Source organism: Malania oleifera, chromosome 10, assembly GCF_029873635.1.
Source record: "Malania oleifera isolate guangnan ecotype guangnan chromosome 10, ASM2987363v1, whole genome shotgun sequence".
NCBI lineage: Eukaryota > Viridiplantae > Streptophyta > Magnoliopsida > Santalales > Ximeniaceae > Malania > Malania oleifera.
Genome location: NC_080426.1, coordinates 81,475,588 through 81,500,557, shown reverse-complemented (window position 1 = coordinate 81,500,557; position 24,970 = coordinate 81,475,588). Strand labels below are relative to the sequence as shown.

Here is a 24,970-nt window from a genome sequence, read left to right as displayed (position 1 = left end):
TGGAAGTTGGGAAATTTCAGACCTAGCGAGCGGGAAACATCCAGTAGGATGTAAATGCATATTCACCGCCAATATGGATGCTTTCAGCTTTTAGTTTGTTTATGTTTTTCATGTACTAAAGAGTCTATTTCCCAAACAATTTAGAGTCTCATGCAAATTAAAGTAAATTTTTTTGTGCATATTTATTAGAAATTGTGTTATCTAGTATTCAACTGATTCTATTGCTTCTTTATTTTTATCATAATAACTACTTATTGGCTCATTCACCTATACCCCTATTTTACCTGGCATAGATGAAAACAACTAGCCTCTATTAGTTGTGCTTAACATCAAAACATGTGATTTCTATTACATTTGCCCTTTTTTTGTTGACAAATAACTGTATTAGAAAAGGAAATAAGATACAACAGAAAAGAAAAAAAAAATAGAAATAAAAACAAGGAGAACAAGATGTACTTTACACACAGTGCACACACGCACACATGCAAAAAGCTAGTGGGAACAAGAAAACAAAAAACAAAACAAACTCAATGAAGGAAAGCCAACAACCTTCCTATAACTATTCCAAAGAAACATGACAAAAGTAACCATTTGCCAACCCACAGCGATGCAAGTACACCACTCTTCTTCTAAGCAAGTTATTAGAAATTTAGAAGTAGCCACCCCTTTAAAAATGCTGGCATTCTTCTCCAACAAAACACACCAAAAATAATCACCGTAACAGTACACTGCCACAAAACCTTCCTGTCCTTTCCCTTAAATGCTTTCACAGTGTAGGGGCAAACACAGTTTTAACAAAAAAATACAAAATAACTTATTCCAAACAGCCAAAGTGAAGGGAGTGTGTAGAAACACGAGAACATGTCTCCCCACTCAAACAAAGGACATGAACATTAGGCAACAAGGCCTTACAAATCTTCTCTTCTGAAGCAAGCCATAGGTATTATTTTCTCAAGGGCCACAAGTATTATTATGTTTCAAAAGGCACAAATAGTCAATGCAATATGAAAGCCATAAGGCACTTTAAGTTCACATCACCTGGCTTATTACATGGCAAATTGAAGAGCAAAGAGTGAAGACACATACCTTTTTTAGTTGTAATGCATTTAGATTCAATTGTATGTGCATGCCTTACTTGATTTGATGAAAAGCTCAATAACGACCATAGACTGACCCTAGGCACCCAAACTTTTCATGGAAAACCTTTTACTTAAAATTTAAACTCATACAAAAGGTTTGAAATAATTTTGAAGTTCAAAACTTGGCTGAAACGCATTTTTATAAAGGGCCCAGTTGACCAGATCATAAACTCAGTCAACCAATACTCATGGAAGGAAGATCCGACAAACTGGATCATTGGCCCAGCAGACCGAACTGCGCTAAAAGGAAAATCGCCTTTGGGCCGGTCGATCGGACGACTGACCAAAACTCTCGGGTTGAAGCTAACTTGAGCAGATAAATGGTCATAAAATTCAAATTTTATTATTATTATATTGCTCAATGTTTATATAACGGTCATATGGGTTCTTTGCCTATAAATACCAAGCCCAAAACCCTTAAAACAACTTTTGCTAACCTCATAATATACTCTGATATTGTTGGGCATTTTATATACTCATTTTCTCAAAATCAAATAGCATTTTACTCTCATATACTCATTCATTTGAAAATATCGTTTTGAGAGCAAAACCCTAGCTTCTCCGATCTCTTTTATTGCAAAAATCATTTTTGGAGAAATCATTTATTGCACTTAAATCTTTGAGCATTTATTATATACACATTACTCACTCAAAGATCATCTACTCTCATTTACTCTCATTTATTGCAAAAATATTTTTGAGAGAAATACCTAACTCTATTGAGCTTAAATCTTATCTTGTGAGAGTGCATTAAGGTTTTCATTGTACAACTAGCTTTTGAAGAAGCATTTCATCGTATGCAAAAACTCTTATTCTCATTTGCATTTGTGGTTCGGGTTTTGAATCATGCCCAACGAGGGCATATCATTTGGAGAGGTGGCTTCGCCTATAAGGAGTGGTGTAACGGGTACTCCGCCCGAGTAAAGGAGTGTGTATAAGGTGGCTCCGCCTTGGTTGAAGAAGTGGATAGTGGAAATCCTCAAGCGGTTGTCTTGAGGCAAGAACATATGCGGGGATAGCCAAACCTCGTAAAAATCGCCGTGTTTGTTTTCTCTTTCCCTAAACTATTTAAATTTTTGCATGTGTATGTTTACATTTATTTTGTTGTGATTATTGTATATCTTTTAAATTTAATCTTGTGATTGTTTGAGAAACCCTAAGATTGAAATATTGTGTGTTTTAAAAATAAGGCAAAAAGTGACCTAGATTTTTTAAATATCCAATTCATCCCCCCTCCCTCTTGGGATTACACCTAAACTCACAAGAAAATTGGTCAAGAGTGCCAACTCATTCATTTATCTCTCATTAAGATTCCTCCCAAAATGGAAATATAGAGAATCCTCACCCTCTTGCAGAAGGAGGAAAGCAAAGATAGGGAACTCATGAAGATTTGATAACCAAAAAAATAGGGATATGCAATGGCCAAAAGCCCTCCTCAAACCAGTGGGCCTGCCCAAAAAAAATTTCTCTCCCCATTACAAGTTTGCATTGGACATTAAGAAAAAAAAAAAAAACGAATAATAAACATGAGACACAAACTTCCAAGGAATCAAATTTTGATTTTTGGTTTACGAATAGAGAGAGTGGTTTAAAAGAGATAGAGAGAGAGGAGAAAAGGGGGGCGGGGGGGAGGGAATTAACCTTGTCATGAACACTTCCAAACTAACCGACACAAGTAATCAACTATGAAATGAAGAGCTAACAGAGTATTATGAAATCAATCCAATAAATTGGAGTGGAGGATGGCATGGATAACAAAATCTCTTAAGCATGAGAATATCAACAAAAAAAATATTGATATGTTTACAAGCATTGTCTAACAAAAATGCCTTCTAATCTCTAAATTTTTTAGTAGTTTATTTGCACATTAAACTACTTCACATAATTGCTTATTCCGTTTTTATATATCGAAGGAAGAGGAAGATGTGAACCAGTAACCAGTACTCTCTTGGGGTTATAATGGATTGCAGTTAGCCACTTTTTTAAAATTTCCATGCAAATGATCTTTGTATTATTTTGCTACATGTTAGATGTCGGTGTGGATGTGTGAATGCAACTACATAAAATTCAATCACAGTGAATACCTTACGAATAGTTATGCAGACAAATACGGCTGCCAAGTCTAGGTACAATAGAAATAGGAATAATGGAAATCTAACCGCTTTGCTAGCTTCTGGATTCTCTCCTCCATATCCATACGTGAAACTCGTGGCTTGTCCACAACATCATTGAAGTCTTCAAAATTCTTGAAAGCAGCTCTTTCCATCTTCACATCATTATTGTCACCTTCCTCAAAGAAATTCCCATAGCTCCTCAAGGCATTCCCATTATTCAATGCAGTTTTTCTACCAATGATTGTCTTAGCTTGAACGTGGCTCCTCTCATGCCCAAGTTCTCCACCTACATTCATCCTTCTGCCAGTATTTTCAGCAGCATGAAGTTGTCCGCTCCTTTCTTGTTCACTTAGATCTTTAAAGTCCTTCAGCTCTGGCACTAAACTACCAATCTGGTACTTCGTTCTTCTTCCCTTTGTTCTCTCTCCTCCCTGGGTTGTGTTCATTTTCATGTCCATATTGCTTTCGTTTCCCTCCAATTCATCTTGAACCAAGCCTTGGAATTTTCCCACACAACCCAACTCTGAAGACCCCTTCCACAGATCCATTTTCCTCACATCCTTCAATCCTCGACCACCGCTCTCTCTATAATTAACCCTACTTCTGCCAAAAACTACTTCGTCAGTGCCTCCGTCGGCATTTTCATTTTGTTCAGTGACTAAATTTCTCTTTTCTGGATGTGAATGCTCTACAAGCTTCCCCAACTTCACATTCTCTCTCTCTCTTTCCATTATACCATTCTTTGACCTGTATCTATTTGAATTATGACGTTGCTTATTCTCCCGACCAGTCCTAGCAGACTCCATAACCTTCAAATACTCATCAAACGATGGCTTGAAGTCAAATTTGTTCTCAAGAATTCCACCACCAACCAACTGCTTGGCCGACTCTCCCTTTGAAAAAGCATACATTTTTCTGCAGTTAGGTGCTCTTAAGCTATAAGTACCAATCCGCTTCATCTTTCTTACATTCAAATCAAGAACGAGAACAGGCCTCGGGTAAAATGAGGACCTGCATAGAGAAGTTTGCTTCCACGGATAATTTTCGGTGACAATTCCATTTCTTTCAAAACTAGAGACACTAATTTCAGCATGTACAGCAAACATGACCGCCATTCAAGTAAACGATGCCCCCCCACCAAAAAATAATGTGAAACTGAAGTTCGAGCGCAAGAGCTCCAGGAAAAAAATAAAATAAAGAACAGCTCTTCGTCGAAATGGGTAAAGTGCTCGGCGTCTATTGCTGCAAAACGATAGGGAATGATGAGATGCGGGAGGCTGACAGAGATGCCACGGCTGCAAAGCTGAGCTGAGCCCTGGCGGGCTTGAGCTCTGGCGGATCGTTTATTTATAAGCGAACTCGAGTCGAGCTCTAAAATTTTCCGTTCGATCTCTGCTTCTTTGGTATACATGTATAACTCGAGTTTAGCTCAAACTTAATTCCATCGAACTCGTCGAGCTCAAAGTTGGCTCGACTGAAACTCATTTTAAATTAATAAATAAATCAAGCTATTAACTAATTAAAATAGTTGATAATTAATAAATATAATTTAAGAAAAAAAAATATATTTTTAAAGTAAAAATTTTAAATCAAATATTTAATGTGATTTATATTGAATTTTTCACGAGGCTAATATCAAGTTAGTTTACGAGCTTAATATCGAGCTAATTCATGAATTATTAAACATGTTGCTAAATTAGTCGACTCATGAGCTGTTAAACAAGTCAACTCGCAAAAATTAATTCGAGTTCGACTCGTGTAGTTGACGAGCTCAAAATTTGAACTCGAGCTCAGCTCATTTAACTTAATAAACAAATGAGCTTTAAATTTGAGCTTAAGTTTGGCTCGTTTAACTTAATAAATAAGTTTGAATGAGTTATTATTGAGTCAAGCACCGAGTAGCTCACGAGCGGCACGACTCATCTGCAGTTCTAGTTGCCCCCAAAACAAATTTTTTTTTTTTTGTCGCGAAAGAAATTTAACCTTTAGAACATAGTTTTAGTCATGGTTTTAAAACTTGAACCAACGATGGACCCAGTGAAGCCATCTAGTTGGTTTAATCGGTTGAACTGGCAAGTCGAATCGGCAATATTATATATATATATATATATATATATATATATATATATATATATATATATAACAACAATCAAGCCTTAAGTCCCACTAGGTGGGGTCGACTATATGAATCTTTTTTTGCCAATTTATGCGATCATGGACCATTTCTTTTGACAGATCCAAGGATATTAAATCCTTTCTCACTATCTCCTCTTAAGTTATTTTAGGTCTACCTCTACCCCTCTATTGTCTCCCGCAGTAACTAACTCACTCTTCCTCACAAGTGCATTATGTGGCCTACGTTGCAAGTGTTCATTCCATCTGAGTTGTCTCTCCCTTATCTTATCTTCAATAAGAGTTATACCTAACTTATCGAAAATATGTTCATTCCATAATTTATCTTTCAATGTTATACCACTTATTGACTTTTTGAGTCTGATCCTTGTTTTGATGCTGACAAAGCACATGTTACTTATGCGTGTATTTAGTAATTGAACAAATCTTTAATTCAAACACACACATAAGGGAAAGTGGAAGTCGGGAGGAACTTCAAGTTTATCATCATTCTGACATATTCCATGAAGACTGAAGAGTAAAAGACGAAAACATTCATTTTAATTTGTATTGCATTTAAGTTCTCTTATTATTTGGTTTGTAATAATGCATGCATCTGCATGATATGACTTGAATACTCAGATGACCGTAAATTGACCTTAGGGATGACCTTTGGTCGACCAACTTCGGATTTTTGGGGTTAACTCAATGACCATAGATTGACTTTAGGTCCTCATAAACACTTCATGGAAAATCTCCTTTAACTTAAAAGTTATACCCTATGTATCAAGGGTAAACTCTAGTAAGAATCAAGACCTAAGATCATATTTGAAAGGGTCTCGGTCGACCAAACCCAGCTAGTTATATTTAGCTCAGTCAATCGAACCATTCAGGGGTCAACAGTTTGATTAAGACTTAGTCAACCGAACGTTTTTGAACTTATCTTCCACAATCTACCGAACTAGCATGTGTCTAAACCCCAACTACTTAGTCGATCGAACTTATAGGTCATTTTAGATTGGGTCAACCAAACTTAATGAGTAGCTAATCGAACCTCGAAGGGTTCGTAAATCACCCTAAGCTAGTCAACCGAACCTTCAGTTCAAAATCTTCACGATCGACCGAACTTGACAATTGGGTCGACCAAACTTAAAATATAGTCGACCGAACCTCTCAGGTTGGAATTTTTTAAAAGCGCTAAAACATCATTAACTTTTAATTAAACTTTTTTCAAAATACCAAGCGTGTCCCCAACACTCATATTTTTCGAAAAATCTATAAATAGCCCCTCATAACTCCTAATTAGCTACTTTGATTAACTTTAAAATTTTCTCCAAACCTTTGTTAATCAAAGTTCCCCCAAACCAATTTTTATTACTAAAATCTCTTCTTTGAGGCAAAATTTTTTTAAGCAAAACTCTCCAACTCTTTTCCACTCTTTCATTTCAAAACTACTCTTGAAGAGAGTATATTTATTTTTGGGCATTTATTTTTACATGCTTACTCTCACTTGTTATTTATTTTGAAAATACTTTTTGAGAGTATGGCTTTGGTTTTTCCCGGTTATTTCTTTGATAAATATTTTTGGGGAGAAAATTATTTACAGCACAAATATTTTCTTGAGCTTAAATTCCTAGATTCTCCAAATATTCTTTATTTAAAAAATATTTATAGGAGAACAATAATACTCATTTTTCATATATATTTTATTTGTACAAAATTATTTGATAGCACCCTTACTCTATTGAGTATAATGCATATCATTAAAGAGTGCATATATTTGAGTTTTAATATGTACATCTCTACTTGTATTTAAGAAGCATGTCTTATGTACAAAAAGGTTTTAATGTACCGGTTGGGTTCGTCCCATTAATTGAACTAGGGAGTTTCAGTCCCATAAGTGAGACCGGTTGGATTCAACTCAAAATTTGAACTAGGGAGTCTCAGCCCCGTAAGTGAGACAAGTTCGGTTCAGCCTTATAATTGAGCTGAGTTTTACCTCGCCCCATAAGGAGAGGTTGTAACTAGGGGTGAGCAAACGGTCGGTTCGGTCAAATTCAGTTAATTAACCGAATTAACCAAAATTTTTGGTTAATAATTTTTATTAACCGAACCGACCGAATAGAGGATGTTAACCGAACCTCACCCGACCGAATTACCTTTTCGGGTAATTCGGTTAACCAAATTTATTTTAAATTAATTATTAAAAATAGATTATAATTATAACTTTTTTACCAATTCTGCAGCTCATTTATTAATTTTATTAAAAAAAATATTTTGCATCTATTAATTTTATTAATAAAAAATAATATTTTACTATTAATCTATAAAAGTGGAATTTATAAATCCTGTTGTCTAGATGATATGCAGTCATAGAAACTGAATGCATTCCCCCTGGTGACTTCCAATGGAGTTACTACAACTCAATTCCATAATTCTAAGAGAGCAATGGACATGAGCTCATCATCTCATGGCTTTCATTTGTGGGAAATGATCTAGCCATGTTATTGGAACTTTCATCACAAAGAATAAGTTCCTCCTTGCATCAGATCCCATCAATTAACTACCCAGAGATTATTTCTAAATTCTCCATTGAGGTGGCATTGTGCCACCACCAGGGTATGGATATGTGGTGCATTTATTTTGCAGGCTAGCCTTTGGACAACATTTTCTGGAGGCAAGAACAATGTAGGCACAAAGACAGTTAATAAAACCGCCTCCGCCTTTTCCCCATCCCGCGTATATATATAATTAGTTTATATTTAAATTTTAATTCATTATTATTTCAAAAAATTCGATTAACCGAATTAAAATTTCTCTTAAACGAACCGATAACCAATTAACCAAAATTTGGTACATCTATAACCGAACCGAACCGACCTATTTTTTAACCAAACTGAACCGACCGAAATTGGTCGGTTAATTCTGGTTTCCCCGAATTATGCTCACCCCTAGTTGTAACGGCTTCTGCTCCGCCCGTTTAAGTGAGTAGGGATAGTGTAATCCTTGGGGGGTATACCCAAGGCGAAGATGTGGGCTGTTTTGGCCAAACCTCGATAAAAAATATAGTGTGTTTCTCTCTCCTTGTCTCATTTATTTTATGCACTTTAAATTCAGCATGTGTATGCTTATTCATTTATGGTTATAACAATTTGCATGCACACATTTATTTTAAATGAGATACACGTGTATATCTGCACATATTGCTTATTCAGTTTTTACGTACACAACCATAATTAAAATGAGATATGACATGTGGTGAATCGGCGTAAATGTTTAAATTAGCCAAAATATTTTAAAACTCAATTCACCCCCTCTGGGGATCACACCAATTCCAATAATTGGTATCAGAGCCCGATTGCAATAAGCTTAACAACTATTTGCATAAAGATTGCAATGGCTCATATTTCGGTGTATCCCTGTTTTAAGGTTCAAGCCCTTGCAAATCCTATATTGTTTTATTGCTTAGATTTTACAGTGTTAAATTTGAAAATATTTTTGTAAAATCAAATGATTGGTGGATTTGGAAAGGGTCTGTCAAAGTTTTTCATATCCCATTGAAAATGTTTTTAATATGCAAAGTTTCCCAAACTTGAAAATGATTTGAATTTGCATGATATTGTTTTAATGCATATCATTTGAATGTCACGCATATATTTATATGGTGCCTTAGCTACTAATATCTCTAAAAGAATTGTGTTTTATAGTAGTGCTAAGGATTTTGGGAATATTAGAGGAATAGAAAAACTGAGAGAGAAGAGTAAGCCAGTCTGAACTTAAATGTTTAAGAAGGAGTAAAATGGAAATGTATATATCTTTCTCCTTCTACTTTTTCAGATGATTTATGTCATGATTTCTATGATATATGCTGTGTTAAATCTTTTATGAATCATGATGCATTTTGTAATGCTAGCATGTTGTCTTATGGGTTGCTCAAAAAGAAATTTCATTAATACTCATAAGATTTTAGAAACTGCTGTAAATAGGGATAGAATGCTTTAAATGCCTAAATAGTGTGTAATGTTTAAATTTTTTAATCTTAATATACACTATTATTTTACTAGGAACCCTATGAAAATCTAGCGAATACGTGAGTTTTAATTGATATATCCAATCTAATCATCATGATTGGTTAATATATCTTTACATTGGCTATCCCCTTCGAACGGACAAAATGTTTTTAATTGTTAAAAGATTCTTAATACTATGGTTTAAAGTTTAAAATTCTTGAATAATAGCATATTTTGTCCATCACACATATTTTCAAGGTCAAATGCTTGAAAAGTCTATTGAAAGCATATACGTAAAGCATGGACTCAAAGATAGAAAATTCTAATGAAGCTTAAATCATATTGAAAGTTTGAAGACAAGATGGACTTAAGAAAGACAAGCATGAAAACTTAGTGCTTAGAATGTTTAAGTTTTAAAGAGTCCTATGTAAGTACTTCATTTAATGTTGATATGGATGCATTGAAGCTCTTAGGTTTCATTATTGACTTAGAGACCAATTTTTTTAAACAAAAATCTTGAAAAATATTTTCAAAAGTCTCAAAGCAATATGATGAGTATAAAAGTTAACAAAGATTTTTGGAAACAAAAATGAAAAAGCATATGTTGTTGCACGTTCAGGCGACTAAACCAGTTTGGGCAGGCGACTATACTTTTATGTTGAAATAACTTGTGCAAACAAAATAAGCACAGTCGATTGAACCCATGAGTACAGGCAACTGACCCCATTCTGACTTTGAATTTTCACTAGTTTTTAAAAACACAGGTGACTGACCCCGATAGTGCAATCGAATGTACTTCATAATAGTCAAATTTAAACAGCGAAAAAAAGTTTCCAAATTTTAATTTCTTGGACCCCAAACTTTATGAAAACTTGGGAAATACTCAAAGTAACTTGGGGAACATGAAATAGAAGCTTTTTTCCATCTATAAATACATGGGAAACCAAAGGATTTCACACACCAATCAATTGCAAACAACATTCAAGCTATATTGCTTATACTCTTCAAACTCTCACTATATACACTCTACAAAAGCTTTTTTTCTGAAATTCTTGCTGATCAAATCACACGGTTCTTTGCTCACTTGCTGAGAAATCTAAAAGAGAACCCAGTGATAAATTTCTGAGCTTTAATTCTTTCTATATTGATATTTAATTGAAGTATGTTCTATTGTGCATTCAGTTGTACTAATCAACTCTTTTGAGAGTGTCATTGTACATAAATTGTATCTTGTGGTTTTTGACGGTTCAAGTTGTTGAATCGTTGGACTAGCAAGAGGGGATTCTTGTTAGGGAGATTTGTTGACGGTTCAGGAATTGGATTGTTGTACTAATGAGAGGGGATTCTTGTTAGATAGGTCGTAACTTTGGCCTAATAAAAAAAAGTTGGAAAGGAAAATCCTCACAGCGATTTGCCTGGGGTAAGGATGTAGGTCTTGGACCGAACCTTGTAAAAGTACAGTGTCACTCTCCTTACCCTACTCTCTTTAATTTTCTGCATTTATAAATTGCGTGGATGCTTAGTTAACCGCTGGAAATTAATTTGACTTTGATAATTGTGGAAACATTGATTAAAGAAAGTACGTTGATTGCGGAAACCTTAATTAAAGAAAGTACGTTGATTGTGGAAATCGTGATTAAAGGAAGTACGTTGATAAATATCAAAGTACATTAATGGATCTAAAAGCAAGTAACTTGTTGACATAGAAATCTGAATTTTGAAGGCTTGTTGAAATTTCTATTTTATTGTGAAGTCAAGCTTATCTTATTGATTGGATTGAGTTTTTGGTCATTGCAAATAAATTATACTTGTGTAATTGAGATTGGTTAAAGTTCAAAGGATTTCTTAATCATTGTGCTTGTGTGTGATAGCTGAAAAGAAAAGTTGGGATTCAAAACCAACTAAAGGAACTTATTAAAAAGAATTTGTAAAGGAATTTTTTTTAAATCCCAATTCACCCCCCTCTTGGGAGTACACCTTACTTTTCAATTATTTTCATGGATGTAAAGCTACCTCTAAAATTAATTTTGCATTTAAAAAAAATAATTTTTGTGCAAATAGTTGTTCTTAGGGGTGAGCAAACGGTCGGTTTCGCCAAATTCGGTTAATTAGCCAAATTAACCGAAATTTTTGGTTAACGAGAACTGTTAACCGAACCGACCGAATAGAGGGGCCTCATTGAACAAAACTCGACCGAATTACCTTTTCGGGTAAATCGGTTAACCGAATTAATTTGAAATTAATTAATAAAAACATAATATAATTGTAGATTTTTTTACCAAATACTAACAAATTAACATATACTAATTAACATATTAACAAATTAACATATTAACAAATTAGCATATACTAATTAACATATTAACAAATTAACATATACTAATTTAAATTTTAATTAATTATTAAATCGGTTATTTTGGTTAACCGAATTAACATTCCTCATAACCAAACCGATTAACCGAACTTTGTAAAACCATAACCGAACCGATCAATCTTGTGTTCTTAACTGAACCGAATCGACCAATTTCGGTCGCTTAATTCGTTTAATTCGGGTTTCCCCAAATTATGCTCACCCCTGATTGTTCTACACACACCCTTCAATAGTGAGACACAAGTTTCGGTGTACTCACAAACACCTGAACTATAAAAATTATTATATTTAATTACACAAAAAAGATGAGAAGAAAAAAATTAATAATCAAAGCAATGGAAGCAGATGAACAAAATATAAAAATACCTAGGCTAAGATACTACTAATGTATTTTTGTGTGTATGTATGTGTACAAACAAACTATTAGAGTATATAAAGAAGAGAAGAGAAGCGGTGATAATGAATGATGCTATGAGAATGAGAGGGTTAGGTTTCTTTGTGTGAGGCTAGAAGTTGCTAAAAATTAGAAAGATAAGTGCCACGAAGGTAATTGAGAAGAAGGTGTGGAAAATAAAAATAATTAAATTGACTAGTCAAATATTATTGTAATGGAGGTAAAGCTACCTCTAAAATTAATTTTGCACTTAAAAAAAAATTTTGTGCAAATAGTTGTTGTTCGCATGACTTTCAATAGCGAGATACAGGTTTCAGTGTACTCACAAATACCTGAACTATAAAAATTATCATATTTAATTACACAACAAAGATGAGAAGAAAAAAAAATTTGATAATCAAAGCAATGGTAGCAAAAGTACAAAGTATGAAAGTACCTAGGCCAAAATATGACTAATGTGTGTTTGTGTCTATGTATGTGTACAAACAAACTATAATAGTAAGTAAAGAAGAGAAGAGAAGAGGTGAGAATGAATGATGTCATTAGAATGAGAGGGTTAGAGCAAACCTTATATAGACAACCTAGAGAGATAATCACTAGCCCATTCAAATCCTATCATAAATACAAAAAAATTGACTGCTGCGCTTTTGAACCACGATTCGACTCAATCTCCATATTGAGTACATAGCAACCTATCTAAAAAATTATAACTTCAAGCCAAATAATCACAACTTCAAACATTAGTGAGACTTTTAAACTTGTCATTATTGAGATTATAGATACGAATTGGGATTTGGACTTGATGACTATGTAAGCAAACAAATTGAAGATCATATTTTAAGGTAATTGAGTTTTTTTTGGGGGGGGGGGGGGAGGGAGGAATTTAAGTTAATTACATTGATGCAATTTTAACGCAGCAAGCTCAATTTAGGTCATGCTCAAACAAAATTTTGGTGAAAATTAAATTGAGGTATTTTGTTGACTTTTTGGTTCATCTCCTATTTTGATTATGACAAACCACAGTATCTCATCTATGTGCTTTGAGTATTTGAACAAGTTTACTTTTCTAAGCACGAATGATAGATGAGAAATGGATACCGAGAAGCACTTAAACGAACCATTCTTTCAACGAAATCCATGAAATTGCCGAGGAGCAGAGCATGAAGCCTTCACTTATTTTAAGTTGTATTTTTATTCAGATTTGTGATAATAATAATCTATCGGTCTATAATAATTAATGCATGGTAGGGACAATAAGCTCAAGACCATAGATTGACCTTAGGGATCACCCTTCGGTCAACCGATGCAAGATTTTTTGGGACAAATTTAAAAGTTCAAAGACCTTAGACTGACCATAGGTCCCAGTATATTGCATGAAAAAGCCCCCATATATTTTAGAAGTAATAAGCATGTGAATAGGGATGACTTCAAAAGGGAATTAGAACTTAAATGCACAATCTTTGTGCGTTGGTCGATCGAACCAGAACACATATAGATCTTCGGTCGACCGAACTTCCCTAGAGTCAAAAGTTGACCATTTGGTCGACCGAACCAAAACAAACATAGACCTTCAGTCGACCTAACCTCCCCAGGGTCAAAGGTTTGACTATTTGGTCGACCAAGCTTAAAATGAACATCAACACCTTGGTCGACCAAACTGGCACGTGGGGAAATCCCAACGCCCTGGTTGACCGAACTTGAAGAAGAAAAATGGCCCAATCGATCGAACGCTCAAATTTGGTCAACTAAACTTAGCTCGGTCGACCGAACCTTGGAGGTTCCAAAATCGCTTCAAGTCTGGTCAACCAACTCTTTAGTTCAAAAACACCCTGGTTGATCGAACTGAGTGACCCGGTCGACCGAACCTTAAAAATGGTCGACCAAACCTCTCGGGTTGGTCAATTTTTAACTGCAGTAAAACAAGGTTAATTTTATCTAACCTTCATTTATCTTTTCCAAAAAAGACTCCTATGTCCCTCAATGGTTATATTTCCATGAATGTCTATAAATACTAGTTCATTTGGAAAAATTAATAATGGATTAGCAAATATCGTTAGCCAAAACTCTTTGAATTTCAAAACCCTTGTTTTATCATATACAAGCCATAAATCCATCTCTTACTCATCCTACTTGTTAAAATCCTTTGGTGAGAGTATTATTAAGATTATTTATATTGGCTCACACTCTCATTATATATGTTTGATGTTGATTTTGTAAGTGTGAGCTAGAGAGTCCCCTTGTGATTAAATTCATAAGTCTTCAGTGGGAATACTCTCTAGAGCTTGTGAATCTTGCAGTATTGTTGCAAGTATTCAAAGGCTTGTTCTTGTGCTTTGTAAAATATTTTTCAAACAAGCTTGATTTCAAATATCTCTTGTGTTAGAATTTTGAGGAAATCATTTTAGAGATATTTTGATTATACTCTCTGAAAATCTTTGAAACCCTACTTGTGGTTGAAATATATTTACATATTGTTTCAAAGATAGATTAGTAATACATTCTTGCACTTGATTGATTATTGACATTACCTAGAGTGTTATTACACATTATTTGCACTGAACTTATAGTTCTTATCTATTTAAGGTGCATTAACTATTGCATGTGCGTATTGGTACATATCTGCTTAGTGTAAAAAGCACCTTGATTGTACACAAATTTCATATTATCTAATTGTATTTTAGGCGTGGCCTGAGGGGGTGTTGATCTAGCTCGTAAGGATCGGTAGGGCCTTCTCCGCCACGTAAGGAGAGTTTGTAAAGGTTGAGGTTAGCCCTGGGAATTTGACCTGGTTGTAACTGGTGTAGCTCCACCCCGTTAAGTGAGCAATAGTGGTAATCCTTGGGCTTGCGAGCTGAGGCGGAAACATAGGCAGTATTGGCTGAACCCTGATAACATATCGTGCATGTACTTTATATTTCCGAAATTTACTTTCCGCACTATCATTTTCAACACATGTATGTTGTATGCTTGATTCATTATATGTTGTACATGTGTTGATTGGGTTTATAATTGCATAGATAGACCCTAGGTTGTGTAATACTGCCAATTTAGATAAACCTAGGTGGAGAAATTTTCAATACCCAATTCACCCCCCTCTTGGGAATACGCCAATTCCAACATAGTTTTAAAGGTTTTCAAATCAAGAGAGTAGTTCTTTAAGGATTTGACTTCTTAATGTATTATGTTGTTTTTTTATCCAGAGCCAATCCCCACTGATGGTAGAAGGACCATATGACAAACCCTAAAGAAGGTGGGTGAACATTCAGAAGCAAATAATACAGATTCGTCACTTTATTTCTTTTCTTTTTGACATAGAATAGAGCTAAAAATAGGGAAACAAAAACCAAAAAAGGAGGAGATTTTGAATTCAAGAGTTCGTTCGTGTGCAAGATGAGTAGTTGAATAACCATCTTAGTGATGGTTATCCCCCTAGCATAACTAACGACATTCATTTATACAATGGCTATTGCATTTTTGTATATGTGTGCATTTTCTATTTTTGAAAAAAAGTAGACACTTCGTGAGACCTATGCGGGGTACCAAACCTCACAAAGATATCATTATTCATCCTTTTTTTTTTTTTTTTGAAAATGGGTTTAAACTCACTTGGAGAAAAAAAAAAAAATTGGTCTGAGCTTACACCCTTCAAGGTAAGTTGCCTACGTACTCAAGGATCCAAGATCAAGCTTGCATAGTTAGGGTTGGTTGTTTTTTATTAAAAAAAAAAAATTGAATCCCCTTGGTTGAAAAATTAAATTTCGAGCGAAAATTGGATGAATTTTGAAAGTGAAGTTGTTGACACTCTGTTTTTTTTCAGGGTCAATATAGCTAAAATCTGAGCTAATTTGGAGTTTAATGAGCAATTCAGGGGTCAATTGGAGTTCAAGAGCAGTTAATGAAAATCTAGTTCTCTCTCCTTGCATTTTAGTGTGTAAATCTTACATTTAGAGTAGTATGACAACTTAAGTTCATGATTTGATGCTTATTTAATAAAAAAAAATGGAGGCTTATCTTATTCTAATTTAAAATTTGTTGTGTTTCTAAAATATATTATTTTAGGCCTTCATTTATTTATGTTTTATTCTTATTTCCATTATATTTATCCTTTCTTATCATAGTTTGGAGTTATGCGTGGTTTTTTCATGTTTTAGGAAATTGGAGCTTAAACTAAGGAGTTAAGCAATGCAAGAAGCTAAGGAAGCAATTGGGAAGCGCAAGACTCAACCACGTGCTTAACCAAGTCTCCAAGGCCTCATTCCATCCAAAGCAACACAACCTTGTTCGACCATGTGGTGCGACTAGTAGACATAAGACCAAGTCACAAAATGAAGACTCTAAAGTGTTGAATGAAGCTGAATTACTGAGGCCCTCGACCAAGGGCGTGACCAGGAACCTTAAAGGCAAAACCATGTGGAATGAACATAAGCCTGACTAAAGATTTTTCCAAAAAGTCTCGACCAGGGCATGACTAGGGTGCAACCAAGTTGCCAATTATCGAGCCCAGCAATCTTATTTGCGTTATTTCTGCCAACACTTTCCTGATTTGAAATCAATCGATTGTAAACCCTTTTGGGTATAAAATAAACTTCAAACATGTTGATTAGGAATTCCCTTTGGCCCCTCTTTGGTTCGTGACAGACTTAAAGTGTCGTTGGGTGCCATTTAGATTAGGTCTATTGCTTTCTTTCAATTTCATGTCTGATTCGTATTTGGTTTCTTCGAAGGCCTGTCACAACCTTCAGGTTATGAGTGCTATTGCGTAGATTAGATTGGTTCTAAAATGGTTCTTTGAGGGCTTGTGACAACCCTAAAGCTTCGATTGGATCCATAGAGTAGTTGGTTCTCAATTGTAATCCCGATTTGCTATTGATAGGCCTTCGAGCTTCAATTGATGCCATTTTCAATACTTGTCAATTTACAATGCTTTGATTTCAATTCTGCAATTTATATATCATGTCTTTACTTTCCTGTACATTTAGTTCTCTGATTGTGATGAAACCCTAGGGGATAGGAAAGCATAGCTAGGGATTTAGTCACATATACGTAATAGGGTACGGTTTCTATAGAGGGTTCTGTGTTCTTTGGATAGGGTATACCATGATTCTTGATCACGCTTCAGACGATTGGTGCGCCTTCGCTACCCTATACCACTCAAGCAGTTCACTTGACCGTTGAACCTAGTATGGATAGCTGACCAGATATAGTTATCGCAAACGACAGCCTAAGCTAGATTCATAAACAGAGACCTGCTTTCTAGAAGTAGTTTCAATACAATTTACTTGTTTTTGTAGGACAGGGAATATGGACATCTCATGAGGCCATAGGATGAACATATTTAATGCCTCCCAACATCCACTTAATGCCGTTCAAACTGTGGATGAAGACATGATGGATAAAATTGTTAGGGAAGCAACTCCTTCACTGTTATGGAAATACCCTTGGGATTGTACATTTTAGCTTGATAGCCCTACCATTTCTGAATTTGAGGACCCTTTTGAGCAATTTATAACCAAATATGAGATGGTCCCCAATTCTGACAATAAGGTGGGGGTATGTAACTGCGGGTGTAAGGAAGAGAAGGGAGAAACCAAGATTAATTGGGACCCAGGCTGAATTCAAGTTGAGCTTCAAAGCATCTAGCTAAAGATGGTAAACTTAGCACTTCCAGAAGGCAACCAGATAGTTTTTCTTTTCTTTTTAAGTCCTTAAGGTAGTTAGAATAGACTAACTAGGGTTTAGAGTCTTTAGAGTAGGATTTAGGATAAGCTAGGGGTGCGACGAAGTGAAGTGACCATCACGTGTGTGGGCATCCTGGTAGAGCCCTTGCACCATTATGAGATTGGAAAATACTAAAAGGGTCGACTAGCTCTGTGACCAGCACTGAGTTTGGTGCGCCTTGGTCGAGAAACAATGAGAAGTCGTTTAAAATCTGCTCGACCCCAACTTTTCATCTCCTGCCTTTTCATTACAACTTGGGTGCGCATAGTCACCCTCTTCTTGCACTTTCTACTGGAGCAAGTCGTGGACACATTGCACTCCCTTGCAATGTCTTCTCCTTTTTATTCATCTTCAGAATCCTCCCATGCATCATCTCAGCCCACTGCCAAGAGACAACGACTTCGATCTGTGCCACAGCAGGGGTCTTCATCGCGGGGGCAGCAGGGTTCCGAGTCATAGGAGGAGATTGTGCACATAGTTTAGGCACCTCGCAGACGTCTGCGACTGATACCATGATGAGGGTCGGCCCCACAACTAGGGGGCTCATCGCGCTTAGTACCACCATCATTCGTGGACCAGACCTCCATCGATCTTCATGAGGTCCGATTTCCCCACCCCTGCCATTCCACCACTTTTGGCCTACCATGTCGTATATCCCACCATTATAGTTATCCAATCCTCCCACCACTACACCTCCGGCTCCTAGACCTGACCCACAACCGTGGTCGTACCCTTTTCAGTTATATTAGTCCCTCTCACCAAGTACCATACCCGATCAGCCGCAGCCACTTTAGGCTCTCCAGCCTTATCAAACTTGACCACCACTCTCCCCCAGCCGGCTTCAGTACCTATGGAATCGGCACCTTTTCATGACGCAGCATTAGCCCACCTACTAATGTTTTCATCTAATTTAGATTCTAACTCTAAGTCTGTCTAGAATCAACATTGCTGTGTCATTTACTATTGGGTCTTGTATCATGCCTTTGTGGCATAGGGTTGTTTTCTTTATTTTTTCGGTTCACCATGTTTCTGTAGCAATCTCCTTATTTGTAATATGCATTTCTACATTGCATTGTCTAGAATCTTAATGACAACTTTCATGGTGTGTTTGGCAATTTTGTGTCTTTTGTGCTAAAGTGTCAATTTGCATGCATGACTCGTCTGAACATTATATTTTTCTAGAACACTGTTGGTTCTTCATGGCACCATGCACGGTCCTATCCCTTGCCCGGGTTCTATTTTTCTTTACATACTTTAGTAAGGATACTAAAGTTCTAAGTTAGGGGTAGGGGGTGCAACACTGCATGGCACATTCATGCACAAAATGACACAACTTTAAATTTTTGAACATAAATTCTGATGAACCATGCTAACATATTTCACACCCTCTACATACACCTATATAACCTAATGTTGCATGCATAAGCTTCTCAATTATATGTTTCATTGTGCTCACTAACAATGTAGCAAATTAGTTGTGTAAAAGTTGCATAACATGACCGACACCTTGATGTTACTCTAGGTAGTTAACTAGTGGTTTGTTTGGGTTAATACTGTAATGTAAGCTCTAGTATTTACATGGCACTTCACGGGGTTAAAAAAGCACTTACACATGATTTGTAACACTTAGGTTTCTTTGAGAGCATTAAGAGAACAACCGTGGTGACTATGACACCTTGTGAGGTATTGTTGAGCCATTCATTCATTGCTCGAGTTTTTTACGTCAAAATCTGAGTTTATAAAACTCAACTTTCCTTCTCCTGGATACCCCTTGTTAACTAGTCTTTATTCTTGCATTTGTTGGCCTAGAGGTGACATCAAGTGAGGAGATATAAACTTAGGTCTTGTAGGTTACTCAAAATATGAAAATTGAGCCACCCTAGAGACAGATGTACTTCATGGACTTCCTTTCGAGCTGAATTTCCCATTGGTGGTATGAAGATGAAGCAAGGTTGTAATGATTGTCCTAACTTACCAAGAAATGAAAGCCAAGGAAAAGAATGAGCAGAAGATGGAAAAAAATAAAAATAAATATCTACTCCTGATACAAAAAAAAAAAAGAAGGCAAACTAAGAACACGACACCATGTTCTTACAAATATTAAAAATCTTCAAGTTGGCTAATGCATTTGTTGTATTTATGTCGAGTATGTGAAGGGATTGATCTATGGTGGTCTTGATTGAATGTGGCGAGTAAGTGAGAAGATGCTAGGGTGAAGGACCCGACACCTTAACAAGGGTTGGATCCCTTTCCTATAAGACTAGTCCACTCCGTACTTTTACCGTTAGTTCTTTAAATATGTGGGATGTTTGATCATGACACTCTTCCTCGCATATGAGAGTGAACCCATTTTCTTAAGTGAACTTTGAGGGAATAAACCAGTGAGGCTGAGTCAAAATGACGGTTCTATAGGTGCCTCCGAGCATTTTGAGTGAAACAAATCATACACCTTACACATGCCCTGTGAAGTGGCCTATTTATACTTGGACTTACATGCTAATATTAACTTTGAATTATAATCATGGGTTAATCCTCTGTGAGTATCATCTTGAAATGGCTGTGTTATGTTGAGTTTTGCGTGATTGATACATTACGGAGTGTATGTATAATGGAGTTGTGTATGAAGGAATATGTATGTAATAAAGTTATATCTTTGTCTGTAAAATGGTATGATTATATTGCATGCGTTTCCATATTTTAAGCTGCTGTTTGTGGGTATCACCTTGGAAACCCTTACGAGACTAGAACTCATCCACTAGGATCAACCTACGGGTTTAAAGCCTTGTTGCATACAGTAAATGCAATCGTATTTCCCGCGAAAGAGGATATAGGTAGGATTTGGTAGTTTTCTTAGATTTTGCTTTGCTCGAGGACTAGCAAAGTGTGAGTTGGGGGTTGTGAAGAGTCTCTAAAATATATGATTTTAGACCCTCGTTTACCTTTTTTTATCCTCATTTTATTGTGTATTTACCCAGAGTTATCATTGTTCAGAGCTATACAAGGTTTGTTTGCCTTTTTAGAAAAAACAGGTTAAAACCATGGAGTTAAGCATTACAAGAAGCCAAGGAGGATTTGGAAAATTCAAAGTTCAAATTCAGAAATTTAGCCAAGATCCGAAAGCTTCAGATCATAAATAGATAAGAAGATGATGCTCGACCATGTGGCACGACCAGCAAACCACAGGGGCGACTAAGTCTTCCACTGCAAACTCCAAGGTTTAGATTGAGATTAAAATGTTGTAAGGTTCCACCAAGTGTGCGACCAGGTGACACCTTGGAGTGACCGTGTTGAGATACTGAGATAAAACTGAAATTCAAAAGTACCAAGAGTCTCATCGAAGTGGTCTACTAAGAGACATTCAGGGGTGACCATGTCGAGATGTTGAGAATTCCTGAAGTTCGAGATACTGCAAGTCTCGACCATCAGCTCGACCATCAATACCCTGAGGCGCAACAAAGTCGAAGATACTGAAGATTCGAATCCTTGACTTCTCGCGAGTCTCAACTAGGGTGCGCACAAGAATGTCAGAGGAGCGACTTGGTTGACAGTGGTGATCTTCTACGTGAGATTTGCTACAAACCTTCCTGATTTGTAAAACAAAATTTGTTAACCCTAGAACCTATAAGTATTCGCTACAAACATAAGCTCTAGGTTCTTATTTGGCCTCTCATAGGTGAGTGACAGACCTAGGAAGTCATTAAGAGCCAAGTTAGAATAGGAGTAGAGTAGTTTTGGTTCATGTGTGGAGTGTCCGACGGCCTGTGACAATCGGTGGCATTCATGCAACAGCCGTGTATATTAGGATCTCCTCTTGTACTTTAGCATTAGTGACAGATGTTTTGAATGATAAAGGGATTATATTTTTACTCATGCTTTCATTGACTACTTTCAATTTATTGCTTTCCATTTACTTGTTGTGTGTTTGATGAAAGGTTGTAGATAAGGATAAGCACTGCTACGTATCAGTAAAAGGAAAATAGTCGGATACAAAACCGCAGAGGTGTTCGTTATCATTGAGATAGGGTATACTTCGGTTCCCGATCATACTTCAGATGGTTGGTGCACCCTTGCTACCCTATGCCCTCAATTGCCCCTCCCCCGCTTTGGCCCGCTCGGGTTAGTACTTCTATGGAAGTCTGGATGAGCATAGTTAGAGGCATGACATCCAGTGTCTGATTCAGATCACAGTATTGCTTTATAGGAATAGGGTAACTTAGAAATTTTCTTACTTTCTAATAGTTTAGATTTACTTGCTTTCGTTTACATGCTTTCCAGTAGTTGTTAGACAGCCACCATTGCAAAATACCATCTTTCACTTCTTTTTCATAACAAGGCTTTAGTAAACTAAATTGGAAGTAGTTTAATAACTGTGCTTCAAGTCTCCAAGGATCGATACCCGACTTACCCACTTTCTACTGAACTTGGGATAGTTAGGTTTTATAAATATTATTTTTAGTAGTTAATTACCCAAGCCTTTGTGAGCCTACCAGTCTCCGTACTCAATTGAGGAGTTTCAACTTATTAATGCATGTTCAATCAGTCAACATGTTCCATACACTCATCCTAGCTCAACTAATGAGCATTAATTCATCATTGATCGATCTCTAACTAAGATGCTAGAGTTCATCAATCAATATGAGCGTGTGTTTTACAGGTTGATTTCTTTAGTCATTCTTCCCATTTTTACAACTGATTCATATGGTAACATCCACCCAATACTTAAAAGAAAGGTAACATACTTAATAAATATTTAAAGACCAATCTTGATTAGTGTTCGAACATTTTGGACTTATCATAGTACCATTCTAAAGGATGAGTGTGTAGGGGGGCTAGTACCTTTCAGTTATATAACCAAACTCTTGAACACAACTCTGGAATATAAACTAAAGACTATTGGTTCCTTGGACCCTAGGATTAGCTAAAGACCAATTAATGGTAGTAATTAGGTAAATTTAACCACATGGTACCTAGATAAAAAGGTTTAGTAGTGACTCTATGAACCTACAAATTGTAAGATAAAAGACATGTAAGACATTCCTCGATAGTCATACCCATTGATGCGTTGTATCTCGATCTACATATGTTGACGGCTTGGTGACTCCATTGGGGACTTTACAGAGTCAAGCCAAAACATAATTCAAGATTGTTCAAACTTCAAGTCAAACATAGTCTTGGGGTTTTATATGTCTTCATTGACTAGTTGATTTCCATAAATGGGTGTATATGGCATGGTTTAAAGGGGAATATGAAATGCACACACCTACAAGATCTATACCTAGGCTCATCCTATTAGGATTAGATAGGGATGTAATAGTTTCCACTATCGTGAGACCTTAGTCTCTACATGGGCTCAGGAAGCATCCCTCCTAAACCTCCAAGGAAGAAGGTTGGAGACTCTATTAGCCTATTTATGGGCAATAGTAGAGACAATTTAGATCATTACCCTAAGATAAAGTGTAACGCCCTAAAATTTATTCCATTATATATATATATATATATATATATATATACATTACTCTAACATCTGTATGTAATGGGCATCCCTATGTAGAGGAAAAACATAAATCACATATACATATATGCAATACCAGAATTCAGTATTTCCCCATATTACATTTACACATATCAGTACCATCTCCCCAAAAACTTAACTACCCTATACCAACTTACCCTAACTACAGGGCAATAAGGGGTTTCTCTATTCGCGAGCTTAATCTGCTCGCCTAGCTAGCTCACCTGAAAAATGTTAAAATAATAGGGGTGAGTCAACGCTCAGTAAGTGGAAATATGCTTTTACTAGTGTGTGGCGACTAAGTTGCAATAACAATAATAATAACTTTCAAAACAATATAAACTGACAAATAAGTGCAAATATACTTTACGATATCGTTACTTAAAGTATAACTGTGTCATCTGAGCTTTCTATCTTTCATACTACTAATATCATACTATAAATGTCAAATATTGTTCAACTATATACATATACAGAATTGTGTTTTTCCTTAGAATACTGTATGTCATGATTTGACCCCTCATAACAGGTTTGTGTGGTCCGTAGGTGGGACTTAACTCTGGTTGGCCCACCAGGTAAGTCAATATATTCTACACTTCCTTAGCCCGGCCAAACTGCATCCACTCTTAGGCGCGGAACTAGATTGCTGCCTTGTCAAACCAGCCCCCTCCACCCAGCGAACTAGGGAGCTACATCCACTATAAGCATGGTTTGACGGTACCAACACACTATCTGAGATATGTGGTTGCACTCTATTCTATAACTAGCAACGGTACTGTGCTTTGTAAGCTGTATTTGTCTGTAATATTTCACAGGGATCTGATACTATATAAATGTATATACTATAATTATCTTTACTGTTTTCATCCTGTTTGCAAAATAACCATAACACTATAATTCTGTACTGTAAATACTTATTATCTGAATAACATAATTATAGCATCTTGATGCTATAATTGTATAAACTGTCTATATAAACTAAGTGTTATGGCATTAGGAAAACATGGTATTCTGCAAATACTGGAATAAATTAAACTGAATAAAATTTGTTTATATCTGTCTGGTGCATATCAGTAAATATCTGTCTAGATACCGTATAACATAATATGGTCAAAAACTATGTAAATTCCTTGTTAGGTGAACATCCACTCAGGCCACACATACATTGACATTCTCGTTCTGTAAAAATTTGAATAACAAACTGACATACATAAATATACATAAAATATCTGTTAATACGATTAAAAATTCTAGCATAACATATTTCCCTTACCTAAATTATGAAAAACCTCTACTGTACTTTGACCCTATACTCGCAGGGTTCCCCGCTCAACACCCTCAAAACAACATTCCCCATAACAAAATATCATTATTTCTTCGTGTATTATGTTTCTTATAACTATAGGGAAAGCAAATTCTCAACAAAATGCCTTGCCCTAAATTTGGGATGAAATTCAAACCACTCTCACCAACGATCCGCTCCAGCAGACTTATGGAGAACATTCCTAGGAGCATCGTGGTGGTCTCAGATCGTCAATCAGGTGAGAGACAGGACCGGGATAGAAGAGAGAAGGAGTGGGAGACGTTTAGAGAGAGAGGG

General features: G+C 36.1%; 1 protein-coding gene across 3 annotated transcripts in view; it reads right to left on the bottom strand.

The window, feature by feature from the left end:
* LOC131166415 (pentatricopeptide repeat-containing protein At1g30610, chloroplastic) overlaps positions 1-4,741 on the bottom strand; it is a 90,149-nt gene extending 85,408 nt beyond the window's left edge. For 2 of the 3 annotated variants that reach the window (XM_058124942.1, XM_058124943.1), the window contains exon 1: positions 3,299-4,654. In XM_058124942.1, the coding sequence (XP_057980925.1) occupies positions 3,299-4,368 (1,070 nt within the window). In that variant the 5' untranslated portion in view covers positions 4,369-4,654. Of the gene's footprint in view, positions 1-3,298 lie in introns of all 3 variants that reach the window. The other variant, XM_058124941.1, reaches the window with a different exon arrangement.
* Between the last annotated feature and the right edge of the window lie 20,229 nt (positions 4,742-24,970).